At 66.1% G+C, this 13,494-nt stretch overlaps 2 protein-coding genes across 8 annotated transcripts; both read left to right on the top strand.

Moving 5' to 3' along the window:
* Positions 1–607: 607 nt before the first annotated feature.
* On the top strand, positions 608–6,063 carry LMBR1L (limb development membrane protein 1 like). 6 transcript variants are annotated; one of them, XM_090128512.1, is made up of 17 exons: positions 608–822; positions 2,381–2,465; positions 2,707–2,743; positions 2,855–2,994; positions 3,084–3,187; positions 3,259–3,385; positions 3,509–3,577; positions 3,691–3,755; positions 3,872–3,947; positions 4,046–4,129; positions 4,198–4,274; positions 4,345–4,422; positions 4,523–4,596; positions 4,720–4,810; positions 4,886–4,952; positions 5,033–5,194; positions 5,287–5,831. In XM_090128512.1, exons 1-17 carry the CDS (start codon positions 751–753, stop codon positions 5,343–5,345), a joined length of 1,467 nt encoding a protein of 488 aa, XP_089984638.1. In that variant the 5' UTR covers positions 608–750; the 3' UTR covers positions 5,346–5,831. The 6 variants fall into 6 exon arrangements, with proteins under 6 accessions (XP_089984638.1, XP_089984639.1, XP_089984641.1 ...); XM_090128513.1 differs by lacking the exon at positions 4,046–4,129 and having other exon boundaries at positions 5,287–6,063; XM_090128514.1 differs by lacking the exon at positions 2,381–2,465 and having other exon boundaries at positions 745–822; positions 5,287–6,063.
* A 129-nt stretch (positions 6,064–6,192) lies between these two features.
* Positions 6,193–11,601, top strand: DHH (desert hedgehog signaling molecule). 2 transcript variants are annotated; one of them, XM_031609344.2, is made up of 3 exons: positions 6,193–7,813; positions 9,207–9,468; positions 10,005–11,601. In XM_031609344.2, the coding sequence occupies exons 1-3, from the start codon at positions 7,511–7,513 to the stop codon at positions 10,724–10,726; spliced, it is 1,287 nt and encodes a 428-aa protein (XP_031465204.1). In that variant the 5' UTR covers positions 6,193–7,510; the 3' UTR covers positions 10,727–11,601. The 2 variants fall into 2 exon arrangements, with proteins under 2 accessions (XP_031465204.1, XP_031465205.1); XM_031609345.2 differs by lacking the exon at positions 6,193–7,813 and adding an exon at positions 7,822–8,398.
* The last annotated feature ends 1,893 nt before the right edge of the window (positions 11,602–13,494 follow it).

The raw sequence follows: 13,494 nt of genomic DNA, 5'->3' as shown, positions 1-13,494 counted from the left end.
TGTGGGGCTGGCAGCGCTGGCTCTGGCCGGCCCTTCCCTGCTCCTTGGTGAAGGGGGGGGGTGGGCCTTCCCCCTCCTGGGGGCCAGAGGCTGTGGGTTCTGTTCTGTGGGGTCGAGTCTCAGTGGGGGTTGGGAAGGAGCTTTGCCATTGCCCGGGGGCCCCCTCCAGTGCATGGGGTGGATGGGGGGGGGGAAGGATTTACGTGCCCCGGGGATTAGCCCTGGCTAAGGGATTAGTGCTGGCGCAGCGGCTCAGCGCCGTTCCCTCCCATCCCCCCCTCCCCGGCCCCCCCCGGCTGAGCCGAGGCCGTCTCCGCACCGCTCCCGGGCCCGGGGGGGTCCCACGGTGTTGGAGGGGCACCGGGGGGCATCAATGACCGCGTGGGTGCGCCGGGCGTGAGAGCGGCTGCGCGCTCAGCCAATGGACACCGCCCTCGCAGTTCTCAGCCAATGAGCGGCGCCTCATTCAGAACTGCCAGCCAATGAGGATTGGGGCGGGGCACTTCCGGGCGGTGGTGCAGTGGATACATAGTAGCGAGCGGCGGGAGTGGGGGGCGTGGCCTCGGTGCCCATTGCCGCAGGCGGGCGGCTCGGCTCGGCTCGGCTCGGCTCGGCTCGGCTCGGCTCGGCTCGGCTCGGCTCGGCTCGGCTCGGCTCTGATCCGGCCCGGCTGGGTCCTGCTCGGCTCTGACCCGGCCCAGCGCCTTGCCCTGACCCGGCCCGACCCTTCCCGGCCATGCTTTCCGCCCCATGGCCCCTGTGGAGCTCGACGCGCTGGCCGTGCGGGAGCAGCTTTTCCATGAACGTGTCCGCGAATGCCTCGTGAGTCTGGGGGAGGGGGGTTCCGCTGGGGCTGGGGTCTCTCAGGAGGGGTGGAGCTCCCTGTGCTCCCGGTGGCAGCTCCGGGGCTGTGCCCCACGCCCGGGTCTTATCGCGGTCGCAGCTGCACCGCAGCGCTGTGTGCCCGCAGATAGCGGGGCTTGGCGCGGCCCGGGGAGCCGGGAGTTAATGGGGACCCTGGGACCGATGAGAGCCCCCTGTCCCCGTTCCCCTTCCCAAAAGGCAGCGGGTATGGGAGGGAATTGGGCCGGGGCTGTGCGGTGTGAGGGAGCTAATGCTGAGCTCTGGTCTCAGCCCTTCTGTGGGGTAGGGCTGCCCCCGCTGTCTGTGCGCAGTGAGGTTCTGGTTCTGAGGTCCTGCAGAACCCAGCGTGGGATCCCTGGTGTGTGGGAGGACTGGGGCTGCCCAGTTTTGCAGCAGTGTCACAGCTGAGCCAGACCTGCGCCATGTGCCCACGGCCCCTTCCTCACCCCTACACCATCATCTTCTCCCAGGGTGCTCAGTGTCAGTGGAGGACCCCCAGAGCTGTGGGCGCTGTGCAGGGGAGCAGCCCTGGTCCCAGCTCTGCCAACCGGGGCATCCGATGCTATGGGTCAGAGGTGTGCAGGGATGGAAGCGTCGCAGCCCTGGAATCTCCCAGGGGCCTCCAGGGACAGTCAGAGCCACGCGTCCCTGCAGTGCTGCACCTCTCCCAGGAACGCCCGGTTCAGCTCCGCCAGCGTGGAGCCCACGCGACCTTTCAGACTTTCCTGGGCCACGTTGTGGAGCTCTGCCCCGTGGTTACATCAGCACTGCTGGGAGCCCTCGCCCTCAGCTGGGCTGCAGCTGGGATGCTGCTGTCTCATGGATCTTCCCACAAAACCCCTCCCTCACTGCTTTGCTCCGAGGTGTTTGGAGCCCTTTGAGCAAACACACAGCAATGTGTGCTTCCTTCAGTGGGAGCAGGGGTGGAACAGCCCTCAGGGTGCCCAGAGTTGGGCTGATCTCAGTGCTCTCTGCCACCCTACTGGATGGGCGCTCACCCCTGGGACCCCCAGCTGAGCCCCTAATATGAAGGACACCCAGGCAGGAGGGAGGTGTTGGTGGTGCTGGTGCCAAGGCATTGGGTTCAGGCGACCTTTCCCCCTTTTGCTGAGTACCCACAGGGATGAAAGGTCGCAGTGTTCCTCGAATGTCGCCTGCTTGGTCTGGAGCTTAGAGTGCCAGCGGGGGTGGGAGGGACAGACAGACACTGCAGTCGGCCTTGGTGCTGGGCTCAAGGCTGTGCCTGCAGCCCTGCTGGGTGCCAACAGTGCGAGGGCTGCGGGTTCGGGGTGTTCCATGCAGCCAAGGCTGCTGCTGGTGCTCACTCTGCACTCAGCTCACAGGGGGTGAGCACCCAGTGGGTGAGCCCTGGGTGCAGCCCATGCATGTTTATGGGGAGAGAACAGGGTTAGGAAAACAAAATAGGGGGGAGCTGATGGGATCTGGGGATGTCAGCATTCCTTGTGGGGGGGAGTGCTGCCCTCTGAGGCCGCCCGCTGTGCTGCTGTGCCTGCAGATCTGTGCCCTGCTCTTCGCCAGCCTCTACATCCTCTGCCATTTTGTCATAAGGCACTTCAAGAAGCAGACAGATTTTGCAGCAGGTAGGAGGATTCGCTGAACCAAACCCCTCAGGTTGCTCCTGCTCTTCCCTGCCCCGATCCCAGTGCGGCTCTGGTCCCTGTGGGGCGTCCCACTGTAGGGCTGAGGAGCAGAGCCCCGCCTCCATCCAGAGCTCTTCTGAGTTCTGCAGCTCTGTTTGCAGCAGAGAGAGGGGCTGGAGAAGGCATCAGAGTGGGGAATAGCAGGGAGCCTTCCTGCTCATTTGTTTCTTTTCCTCTGCAGTGCACGATGATGAGGATGCTGCTGTCAACAGGATTGCGTAAGTTCCTCCCATCTCTCTTCCCCTCCTTGTCCGGATGGGGCACCACGTTCTCCTGTCCCCTGGGGGGGGACCTTGAGCTCTGACACCCACACGGGATCCCTCTGACAGGTTGGGGCTGTGCACCTTCACCCTGGCCGTGGCGTTGGGTGCTGTGCTGCTGCTCCCCTTCTCCATCATCAGCAACGAGGTGCTGCTCTCCTTCCCCCACAACTATTACATCCAGTGGCTGAATGGGTCCCTCATCCACGGTGGGTGCACAGGGTGGTCCTGGGGTGCTGAGCTCCCCCCATCCTGCATTAGGACCTCACCCCATTCTGCCCCCCCTTGCCTCCCCCAGGCCTCTGGAACTTGGTCTTTCTCTTCTCCAACCTGTCCCTCGTCTTCCTCATGCCCTTTGCATACTTCTTCACGGAGTCAGAGGGATTTGCAGGATCCAAGAAGGTACGTGGCCCCACGGGTGCTGCCCCCCTCCCTGCACCCCCCCCAGCTCTGTGCTGATCCCTGTCCTGTAGGGCATCATGGCCCGTGTGTATGAGACGTCGGTGGTGCTGCTGCTGCTGACACTGCTGGTGCTGGGCATGGTCTGGGTGGCCTCTGCCATCGCTGGTAACGACGCTGTGAGCCGGCAGTCCCTCTATGGTGGGTGCTGGGGGTGTGGGGGGGGGCAGAGGGGTGGACAGTGGGACAGCACTGGGCTGAATGTTGGGAGGAGTCTATGGGGCCCTCCTATGTCCTGACCCCCACCTCTCCTGCTCTCCACAGACCTCTGGGAATGCTACCTGCCCTACCTCTACTCCTGCATCTCGCTCTTTGGTGTGCTGCTGCTGCTGCGTGAGTGCTGGGATGTGAGCAGGGCGCAGCCCACGGCTCCACCCTGAGGTGGTGGGGCTCTGCTGCTGCCATGGGGAAGGGTTGTTGGGTTCACCCTCTGCTCTCCCCCTCAGTGTGCACCCCGTTTGGCCTCTCCACCATGTTCACCGTCACCGGGAAGCTGCTGGTGAAGCCCCGGGTGAGCCGTCCCCTCCATGATCCCACTGCTGTGGGTTGGGGTCTCAGTGTCCCCAGCGCCATGGGGCTGCCTGGGGTATGACATGCATGTCCCTGATGGCTCCTGCCCGTCCCCAGCTCCTGGAGGACCTGGATGAGCAGCTGAGCTGCACGAGATTTGAGGAGGCTGCCGTGTCCCGCAGGATCACATCTGGTGGGTGCCCACGGGCAGGGGGATGGCGTGGGGTGCCACGGGGACCTGCGTTGGTGCCACGGGGACCCCACGAGCCCCACGCTGTCCCCACACTGCAGGGAAGGCTTCCTGCTGGCTGAACCTGAACATGGCACTGCTGCGGGAGCAGCTCCTCAGCATCCGCAGCAAGAGGAAGAAGCTGGGTGAGGGGCTGGGGGGGGGACTGGGAGTTTCCATGTTGTGGAGTGGGGTGGTAATGTGCTCCCTCCAGAGCTGCGGCACCGAGCATCACCCTGGCAGAGGAACGTGGGCTACCCGCTGGCCATGCTGGGCCTCCTGGCTCTGACGGTGCGTGTCTCCATCCCCTCGTGTGCCACAGCCCCCTGTGGATGCCCTAAATCTCCCCTCCTCTTCTCAGGGCATCTCAGTGCTCATTGTCTGCTTCCACGTCCTGGAGCTGCTGCTGGATGACACTGCAATGCCACGGGGCATGCAGGTACCCGGGGGTGGGGGGAGGACAAAGGGGTGGGTGGGGGTACAGCAAGGAGGAGCCCCATCCGTGGGGCAGAGCCCCTTCTATGTGCCCCCTCCTGCAGGACACAGCCCTGGGCCAGGTCTCCTTCTCCATCCTTGGTTCCTTCGGAGCTGCACTGCAGGTTGTCCTCATCTTGTATCCTTTGTGCAGGCACTGGGGGCTTCCATCCCCCGCCCCCTCCTCCCCCCGTTTTCCCCCCCCTTTCCCCCTCTCTCCCTGCTGTCCCCTCTCTGTTCTCTCCTTAACACCCCCTCACAGTTACCTGATGCTCTCCTCCGTCGTGGGTTTCTATAGCTCCCCACTCTTCACACGGCTGCTCCCCGAGAGGCAGGACACCCCCCTGACCAAGGTGAGACCCCCCCCTTTCACCATAGAGCCGTGTTATGGGGCCGTGCAATAGGGCAGCACCTCTTTTCCTCCCCAGATCATCGGGAACTGCGTCTCATTGCTGGTGCTCAGCTCCGCCCTGCCCGTCTTCTCCAGGACGCTGGGTGAGATGTGGGGCTGTAATGGGGGTGGGGTGTGGGGGGAGGGGGGTTGGGCACCTCCTGACCCCCCCCTTCACCCATAGGAATCACTCGCTTCGACCTCCTGGGGGATTTTGGCCGCTTTAATTGGTTGGGGAACTTCTACATCGTCTTCATCTACAATATGGGCTTCGCGGCGCTCACCACCCTCTGCCTGGTGAAGAGGGTGACATGGGCTGTGCAGGAGGAGCTCATCCGTGCCTTTGGTGAGGAGGGGGGCACATGGGGGGGGGGGGAGGGGTGGAGATGGGGCTGCATCCCCCCACCCACCCCTCATGCTCTCCCCCCCCCACCCCAGGTCTGCACAAACTGCCGCTGCCTGTCCCGCGTTCCCAGCCCCAGCGAGAGCACTGCTAAGGCTGTGGGGGTGTCCACTCTGCACCCATGGACACCCCCCCTCCCCCCACGGTGCTCTGTGGGTTTTGGAGCCCTATCAGAAGAGCTGGGACCACAGGGAGGGGGGGGGGTCCTCACTCCATTTCCCTTCCCCCCAACCCCATCTCAATCTATTGCGCTACTGAGCCACGTCCTCCATACAGACCCCCAGAGGGGCTGTGCTGGCTGCAGCCCCCCCCTCACTCCTTTATACTTTTACATACCTCATTTTCCCCCCCCTCCCCAGTGCTGCCCTCATTTATTTGGTTTTAAATCCCCCCCCCCTGTGTTTCATTGTGACACTAAATGGAATCCCCTTTGCCTCCATCACTCTGTGTGACCCCATCCCTGTGTTGTCTTGGGGGGGGGGGAGGGGGGTTGGCACAGGTTGTCCCCCTGTGTTGAGTTGTTCAGGTCTCTGTTACCGTGTTTGGAGCAATAAACAAGGCTTCTTTTTTATTTAATTATCCTTTTAATATATAGAAACAACGGAATGGGTTTTGTTCCACCTCAGGGCTGCGCTGGGAGGGGCTCAGGGCTTTGTGCCATGGACGGGGGGGGGGGTTCCTGCTCTTTCCACCCCCCCAGGTCTCCCTATTAACCTTCTTCCTGGCTGTGGCTGAGCTGCTCTGGGTCGGGCTGAAGGTGAGGGTGATTCCTGCAGCTCATGGGTCGCATATTGTCCCCTCCCATGGGTGCTGCGGGGCTTTGGGGTTGGGGGGGGGGGGGGGCTGAGCTGCCCCGACCCTGCCTGCCCCCACCCCACCTGTCCCTTTATGGAGGTATGAGGGTCCTATGGGGGGGGCTCACATTGCCCTGGCGGAACTGCCCAGGAACAGCCCGAGCCCCCCCACCCATCCTGCCCAGCCTGGGGCCGTGCCAAGCTGCCCCCCCCCACCCCCCATGCCGGGGGGGGGGCTTTACACACCCCCACGGGCCGGAGTTGAGCAGGAAGTGCAGGAAACTGGGTTTATATAGCAGGAAATGAGGCCATCGGTGCCCGCTTTCCCCTCGCTCCCCTCACCCTGGGCTGGCACCGGAGCTGGGGGGGGGGGGAAGAGGGGGGTGCCACGTTCTGCTCCCGGACTTCACCCCTTCCTGCCCTTCCTCTGCGCACCTTTCGGTGCACCTGAGTGGGGGGCTGAGGGTCCCGGGCTTCGGGGGGGGGGTGGCACGGTTCGCTGCTGGGGGGTGACGTGAACCTGTCGCTGGGGTGCCCGTGATCCCGGTCCCGGAGGGGCCGTCCTGGGCAGCGCAGCCCCGTGGGGGCGGCCCCGGGGGATGGGCTGCGGCCGCCGCTCCGAGGCGGAGCCGTGGGGACCCGGAGCCGCTGCCCAGTGCCGGAGCGGAGCGGCAGCGGGTGGGGGGCACCCGACCGGGGGAGTCCCGGAACGGGCAGCGGTACCGGTACCGGGGATCGGAGCGAGCAGCGGGATCGGGGCAGCACCGGGAAGGGGGTTCGGGTAACGGGGATTTGCCAAAGGGTCGGGGGGTGTCGGTACCGGAGGTGCAGCGGTGGGATAACGGCGGCACCGGGGAGCGGTGACAGGAAGAGGGGTTTTCCCTATTGACGGTGTGATGAAACGCAACCGGAGAGCTGTGATAGGATAAGGAGAAGGGGATCCCGGTACCGGGAGAGGGGAACGGGGTTGGTACCGGTACCCTGTGATAGGATAAGGAAAAAGGGGGTCCCGGTCCCGGTGCTGGGAGAGGGGAACCGGCCTGGTATCCGAGCTTAGGGTTAGGATAAGGAGGAGTCCGGTACCGGGAGAAGGGAACGGATAAGGAGAAAGGGGTACCGGTACCGGTGCTGGGAGAGAGGAACGGATCCGGTACCGAAGCGCAGGGTTCAGGTACAGCGGGGGGGGGGTGAGGGTGGAATCGGATCGCGGTGCCGGTGCCGGTTCCCGGTCTGCATCGGTTCCGCCGGGACAGCACCGCAGCGGGTGGCGGCCCCGGGGGCAGCGCGGGGCTCACGGATCCACCCGAGCGCCGATCCCGGAGCCGTGGGTGTGAAAAGGAAACGCCGCCGGCCCGCCCCTGTGCACCGGGACCCTCTAAAAGCCCCGGGGCCGCCCCGCCGGTGCCATGCCCGCTCCGACCCCCCCGCGCCCCCGGTGACTAAACGAGGGCCGCAGAGCACCGGGATGTCCCGGTGCGGTCCGTTCGCCCTCGCCCTTCTCGCTCTCCTGCTGGCCGCCCCGGTGCTGTGCTGCGGACCGGGTCGGGGCCCGGTGGGGCGGCGGCGGTTCGGACGGCGGCAGCTTTCCCCGCTGCTCTACAAACAGTTCGTGCCCAACGTCCCCGAACAGACGCTGGGAGCGAGCGGGAGGGCGGAGGGCAAAGTGCTGCGGGGGTCGGAACGCTTCAGGGAGTTGGTGCCCAACTACAACCCCGACATCATCTTCAAGGACGAGGAGAACACGGGGGCGGATCGCCTCATGACGGAGGTGGGGGCTGCGCACGGGGCCGGGGGCGCGGGGCGGCGGAACGGGAGCGGGAGGGGACGCGGTTGAACGGTCCTGGGCAGCCCCGACCCACCCCCGGGGGGCGCGGACCCTCCCGGTGCCCCTCCGTAGGGTTCCCCGGCCATTCCCCCCCCCCTCCCCTCCTTCGCATCCCGGTGCCGTCGGTGGAGCGGCAGCGGAGCGCTCCCGGCGGCGCTTTGAGGATCCACGTCGGGGTTTAACGGGGAGCGCAACAGCGGTGGTCTCCGGGAGCCTCAGCTGTCCTCCAAGCCCGGGGAGGAACGACGAGGAGGGGGCGGCACCGGGGAGAGCCCCCGGGGGGGGGGTCCTGGGCTGCGCGTCGCCCCGTCGCGATGCTCGGCGTTGTCATGGAGACGGGCGGCTGCGCGGTCGTCATGGCGACGGGGGATGCTGCGAGTGGTCCAGGCGGTTCCCCCGGAGCGGGGCGGAGGGGGCGGTGGGGCCGGGGCGGCGGAGCCCGGTGGGCCGCGGGCACGGAGCCGGACCCGGGGGTGCGGGCGGCTGAAAGAGTCCTTTGTGGCCGTTCCAGCATTCCCGGAGCCTGAGGTCAGCGCCGGGCTGGAAGGAGCCTATTGTCGCCGGGCCGGGCCGGGCCGGGCCGGGTGCATTCCTGCCCCCCCGCCGCATGCCGGGTCCCCCTCCGGGCCGGGCCGCTCCGGGACCGGGCCCCGCACTGCCGCCCCCGCGGCTTCGCGCTCCCGGGAGCAGCTTTGTTGCACGGAGGACCGCGGGGCACCAGGGCATCGGGAGGTGCCACGACCCCACCGGCTGCAGGGGGTGGGAACGGGCTCTGCCCCCTACACTGCGGCCACCCCAGAGCCGTGTGGGACCCCCACGTGTCACCCTTATGGGACTCTGACGTTGTCCCCCTGCACCGTGGGAGCTGCACCCACCCTGGCACTGAGCCCCATAGTGCCGCTGTGGGGCTGGTTCAGGTCGGCTGCACCCCCCCCCAGCTCTGCCTCGTGCTCCCCCCCCAGGTTGGGTTAATCAGTCACCTCGTGGCTGTGGGGAAGGTGACTCCCAGCACTGTCCCGTGCCCTTTCCGCCCCACTGCACGGGCACCACTGCGGCACCTCACAGCGTGTTAATATTCAACCCAGGGGGGGCAGCTCAGCTGTGCCCCTCTGAGGGATGGGGGCACCATCAGTGACCCCCCCCCCCCCAGCCCGCAGCCCCTCTGGGCTGGCTCCTTCCAAACCCCACATGGGCCACGTGTCCATCCGTCCTTCTGCATCCCGAGTAGGGCTGGAACGTTTGTAAGGTCCTGCAGAACATTGGGGTGTGTGGGGTCCTGCAGAACAGTGGACCTGGGGGTCACACTGTTATTTATTCCCCTCTCCTCCCCCCCCAGCGCTGCAAGGAGCGGGTGAACTCTCTGGCCATTGCTGTGATGAACATGTGGCCGGGGGTGAGGCTGCGGGTGACAGAGGGGTGGGATGAGGACGGCCACCACCTCCCCGACTCGCTGCACTACGAGGGCCGGGCGCTGGACATCACCACATCGGATCGGGACCGCCACAAATACGGGATGCTGGCACGGCTGGCTGTCGAGGCCGGCTTCGATTGGGTCTACTATGAGTCCAAAGCTCACATCCACGTCTCCGTCAGAGCAGGTATGGGGCTGGAGGGGGGCTGAAGACCCCAATCGATGGCCCCACAGCACCCTCTGCTCCCCTACAGCATCCCAGAGCCACGTAGGATGCTCACAGCCCCAATGCTCAGCTCTGCTTGGCCCCAGCCCGGCTCCCCCCAAGCTTTCTGGCTGCCAGATTGGCAAAAATCCTATAATCTCACCCGAAATTTTGGCACAACCACAGCCACCCTCCAGGCTCAGCTCCCACGTGGGCACTGAACACAGTTGTAGGTTTTTAGGTGTAGCCCTCACCCTGTGGCCACTCCGGTCAACGGCCCCCATCCGTCCATCCGGCCCAGAAGCGAAAGTGGCCCTAAATGTCACCATCCCCAGCAGAGGAACAAAAGGCATCAGTGCGGGTGGACAAAAGAACTCTGCACACAGGAACCCCGAGGGAGGGGAGGGAGGGGCGGTGTCAGAAAATACCCACTTTGTTCCGGGTCCGGTTGGAGCAGCTCCTCGTGGGGACGCCCCCCACCCTATAAACACCGTTCTCTCCCCTCCCACCCCCCCCAGACAACTCCTTGGCCATCCGCACCGGCGGCTGCTTCCCCGGCCACGCCACGGTGACGCTGCGGAGCGGTGAGAGCCGGGGTTTGGCTGAGCTTCGTCGGGGCGATTGGGTGCTGGGAGCCGAGCCAGGCGGGCGCCTGGTGCCCACCCAAGTGCTGCTCTTCCTCCACCGCGACCTCGGCCAACGCGCGTCCTTCGTGGCCATCGAGACGGTTTCTCCATCCCAACGGCTGCTGCTCACCCCGTCCCACCTCGTTTTCGCCTCTCGCGGGGTCGCCAACGGCTCTGCCACGTTCCTGCCCGTCTTCGCCCGTCGGCTGCGCCCGGGGGACGCCGTGTTGGCCCATGGGGACGAAGGGTTGCGTCCTGCAAAGGTGCTGAGGGTGTCGAGGGAGGAAGGGATCGGGGTGTTCGCCCCGCTCACCTCCCACGGGACCCTCCTGGTGAACGGGGTGCTGGCATCCTGCTACGCTGTCCTGGAGAGCCACCGCTGGGCTCACCGTGCCTTCGCTCCGCTGCGGCTCTTCCATGGGCTCCTCTCGCTGCTGCCGGCCCGCCCCGAGCCGGGGAACGGGACGGTGCCCGAGGTGGGCGTGCATTGGTACTCGCGGCTGCTGTACCGCCTGGCTCGCGGCGTGCTGGGCCGTGAGGGTGCGGGGGGCGTAGGGACGCCCCCTCCTGGGGACTCGCCGCTGGGTGCTCGGTGCTTGGAGCCTGGAGGGTGAGGAGGGGGCGTGGGGCACCTCCAGGCCTGCACCGAGGGTGGGTGTCCACTGGGTGGGCATCTCTCAAATTGGTGCCTCTCACTGGGTGTCCTCTGGGTGGGAGCCCCTCAGGTGTGGATCCCCACCAGGTGTGTCTCTCCCACGTATGCCCCCCCCTGGGTGGGGGTGGGTGCCCCTCATTGGGAGACCCGTGTGGGTGTCCCCTGGTGGGTGGTCCTCAGGTGGGCACTCCTTGAGTGGATGCCCCACACTGGGTGTCTCCCCCAGGTGTCCCCCCCACCATGTGGGCACCCCTCGCCCTCAGGCACCTGCCCCTGGGATGGGTGCCTCCAAGTGGGTGATGCTTGGGGTGACGGTGGGGCAGCACAGGGACCACAGCTCGGCTCCACGCCCCCCACAGCGCTACCAGGTGCCCCGTGCCCCCCCCCCCGCTCCCACTCCCCCCGTATTTATTGCTTTATTAACTGCTGTGGATGGCGCTGGGGTCATTGCACCGAGGCCAAATCCACCCCAGAGTGGCTTCGGTGAACCCACCCCCACCTGCTGCTGCTGGCACCTTGGAGGGGGGGGCGGGACCTCTGCCACCCGTGGGGGTCCCCGTCCCCACGTGGCTCAGTGCTGTGGGGGATCCAATCCCGGTGTGTGCCATGGGCACGGGGGGGGCCCAGCTCTAACCCACGCTAACCACTAACCTCCCCCACCCCCCATTAAGAGTTTTATTTTTCTATTTATAAATGATAATATAAATGCGCTCGGCACCGCACGCCTCGCAGCGGGGCGGAGGAGGGGGGGGGGTGGAGAAGAACGCGCTTTTAACCACTTCTGTTTAAAAAAAAATAATGTTAATATTTAATTGTTTCTGGAAATAAAGAGAACCTACGACCCTTGAGGTGCTGTGGGTCGGGGTGCGGGTGGATATTGGGGGGGGGTCCCTGCGGTCGCCCTCCCGCGTGGCTCGTGCAGGTGCGCTGCAACCACGTGGCTCCCCGCTTCTCTCCGTTTTCATGAATGGAGCCGCGGCGGCCAGCGCGCATGCGCCACCACTTAGCCCCGCCCACCCGCCGCTTCTTCGCCAATGGGAGCGGCGAGCGGGCGGTGTTGTGGTCACGTGGCTCTCCCGGTGTAGTGGCGGCGGCACCGCCCCCCCGCAGCGTTGCGCCTTTATAACGCCGTGTGCTGCGCCCGCCCGCCCCGCTCTGACCCCCAGCCCGGGGCACGAGTGGGGGCTGCCCACGGGGCTGGGGGCTCCCTCACCCTGCGGCCGACCGCGGGCCGCATCCCCTTAACGATGCTGTGGGTGCGGAGGAGCGGCTGTGTTCTCCCCGTAGGGCTCTACCTCCCCCCCATCGTGGGGCTGGGAGCGATGGGGGGACCCCAGGTAACCCCCCCCGGAGCGCTGTATTGTGAGGGGGACCTTCGTGGGGTGCCGTGATTCCACAGCAGAAGTCCCCCAGGTGCCCTCCCTGGGGATACGTGCGACAGAGAGTGGGGTGGCTCTACTTCCAACGGGGGGGGGGTTCAGTGCGGCCCCATTCACCCCCCTGTGCACCCACAGCAAGGCGGTGGCTGCGGGGAGGTCTGAGGGAGGGGGGGGGCGTGGGGGCAGGTGATGTTATGGAGCTGGAGGGATCCCGGGCTCTGAGCATCCCCCGGCCCTGCGCTGGGTGCTGGCGCCGTGAAGGTGAGGGACGGAGCTGCCCCTGGGCTGCGGGCTTTGGGACGCGTGGGGTCGCAGCTCCCAGAAGAGCCGGGGCGAAATGCAGCGGGTGCTGCTCTGTTCGGGGGCTGCCCCGGCTCTGCAGAGCGGTACGGGGAACCCGTGGTGCCCCCAGGCCAAACCCCGAGGGAGAGGTGAAGGTGAGCTCCACCGACTGCGCCTTCCTCGGCCGAATAGAGCTCGGTCTGGGGGGGGGGGATGGAGAGGCGACGGACTCCGCGTTTGATGTTTGATGTCCCCACGTCCCCGGCTGACCCGAGTCGGGAGATGGAGTAGGTGGATAAATCCTATGGCAGAGGGCAGAGCTCCCGCAGCACCTCCTCGGGTCACTGCGGTGGATTTTCTTTGCGGTGTGTGGAGGGGAGATGGGGGGGGGGCTCCAAAATCAAACATTATAATGGGAACAGCTGGAGTCGGGTGTAGGGTGAGGAGGGACCTGGGAACCCCAAACCCACGCGTTGGGTTTCACTCCGGTTACCCGGCCGGGGGGGAGGCGGGAGAGGGGGGGATAATTGCGGCTAATTACCCATTAGCTGCAGGGAGGAGGCACGTGGCAGACGGGGGGGGGGGGGGGGGGTGGCGGCTGTGCCCATTCATGTCAACAGGGAGCTGTTTCCCCCCCCTTCCCTGCGGGGTGGACGCAGCGCCCACGTTCCGGGGGGGCTCCCGGAACCGCCGTTTGTGGCTCCCAACACGGAACCCCACGGACACGCGTGGCCATGATTGCAACCGGCTTCCCGCGTCCCGGGGCGGCTCCCTTTGCCCCCCATCACCGCTCCAACACCGGACTCCCCCCCCGTCAAACCCTACGTAACGGCGCGGCTCCGTCCCGGTCTCCCTTTCTGGGCTCCAACCCCACGCCCACCTTTACCCCCACAAACACTCGTGGGCGGACCCAAAAAACCCATTTCCAACCCCCCCTCCAAAACCACGAGCGGAGACACTCAGAACACCGGAACCGGATCACCGGAACCGGATCATCACGTGACTCCACCCCACTCCCGGTACCCGGAGCCGCCGCCCCCCCCCTTCCCATTTCCTCCCCCCCCCC

The sequence above is a fragment of the Phasianus colchicus genome, chromosome 33, assembly GCF_987193195.1.
Source record: "Phasianus colchicus chromosome 33, bPhaCol1.hap1.1, whole genome shotgun sequence".
Classification (NCBI taxonomy): domain Eukaryota; kingdom Metazoa; phylum Chordata; class Aves; order Galliformes; family Phasianidae; genus Phasianus; species Phasianus colchicus.
This window is presented reverse-complemented; position numbering and strand designations above follow the sequence as displayed.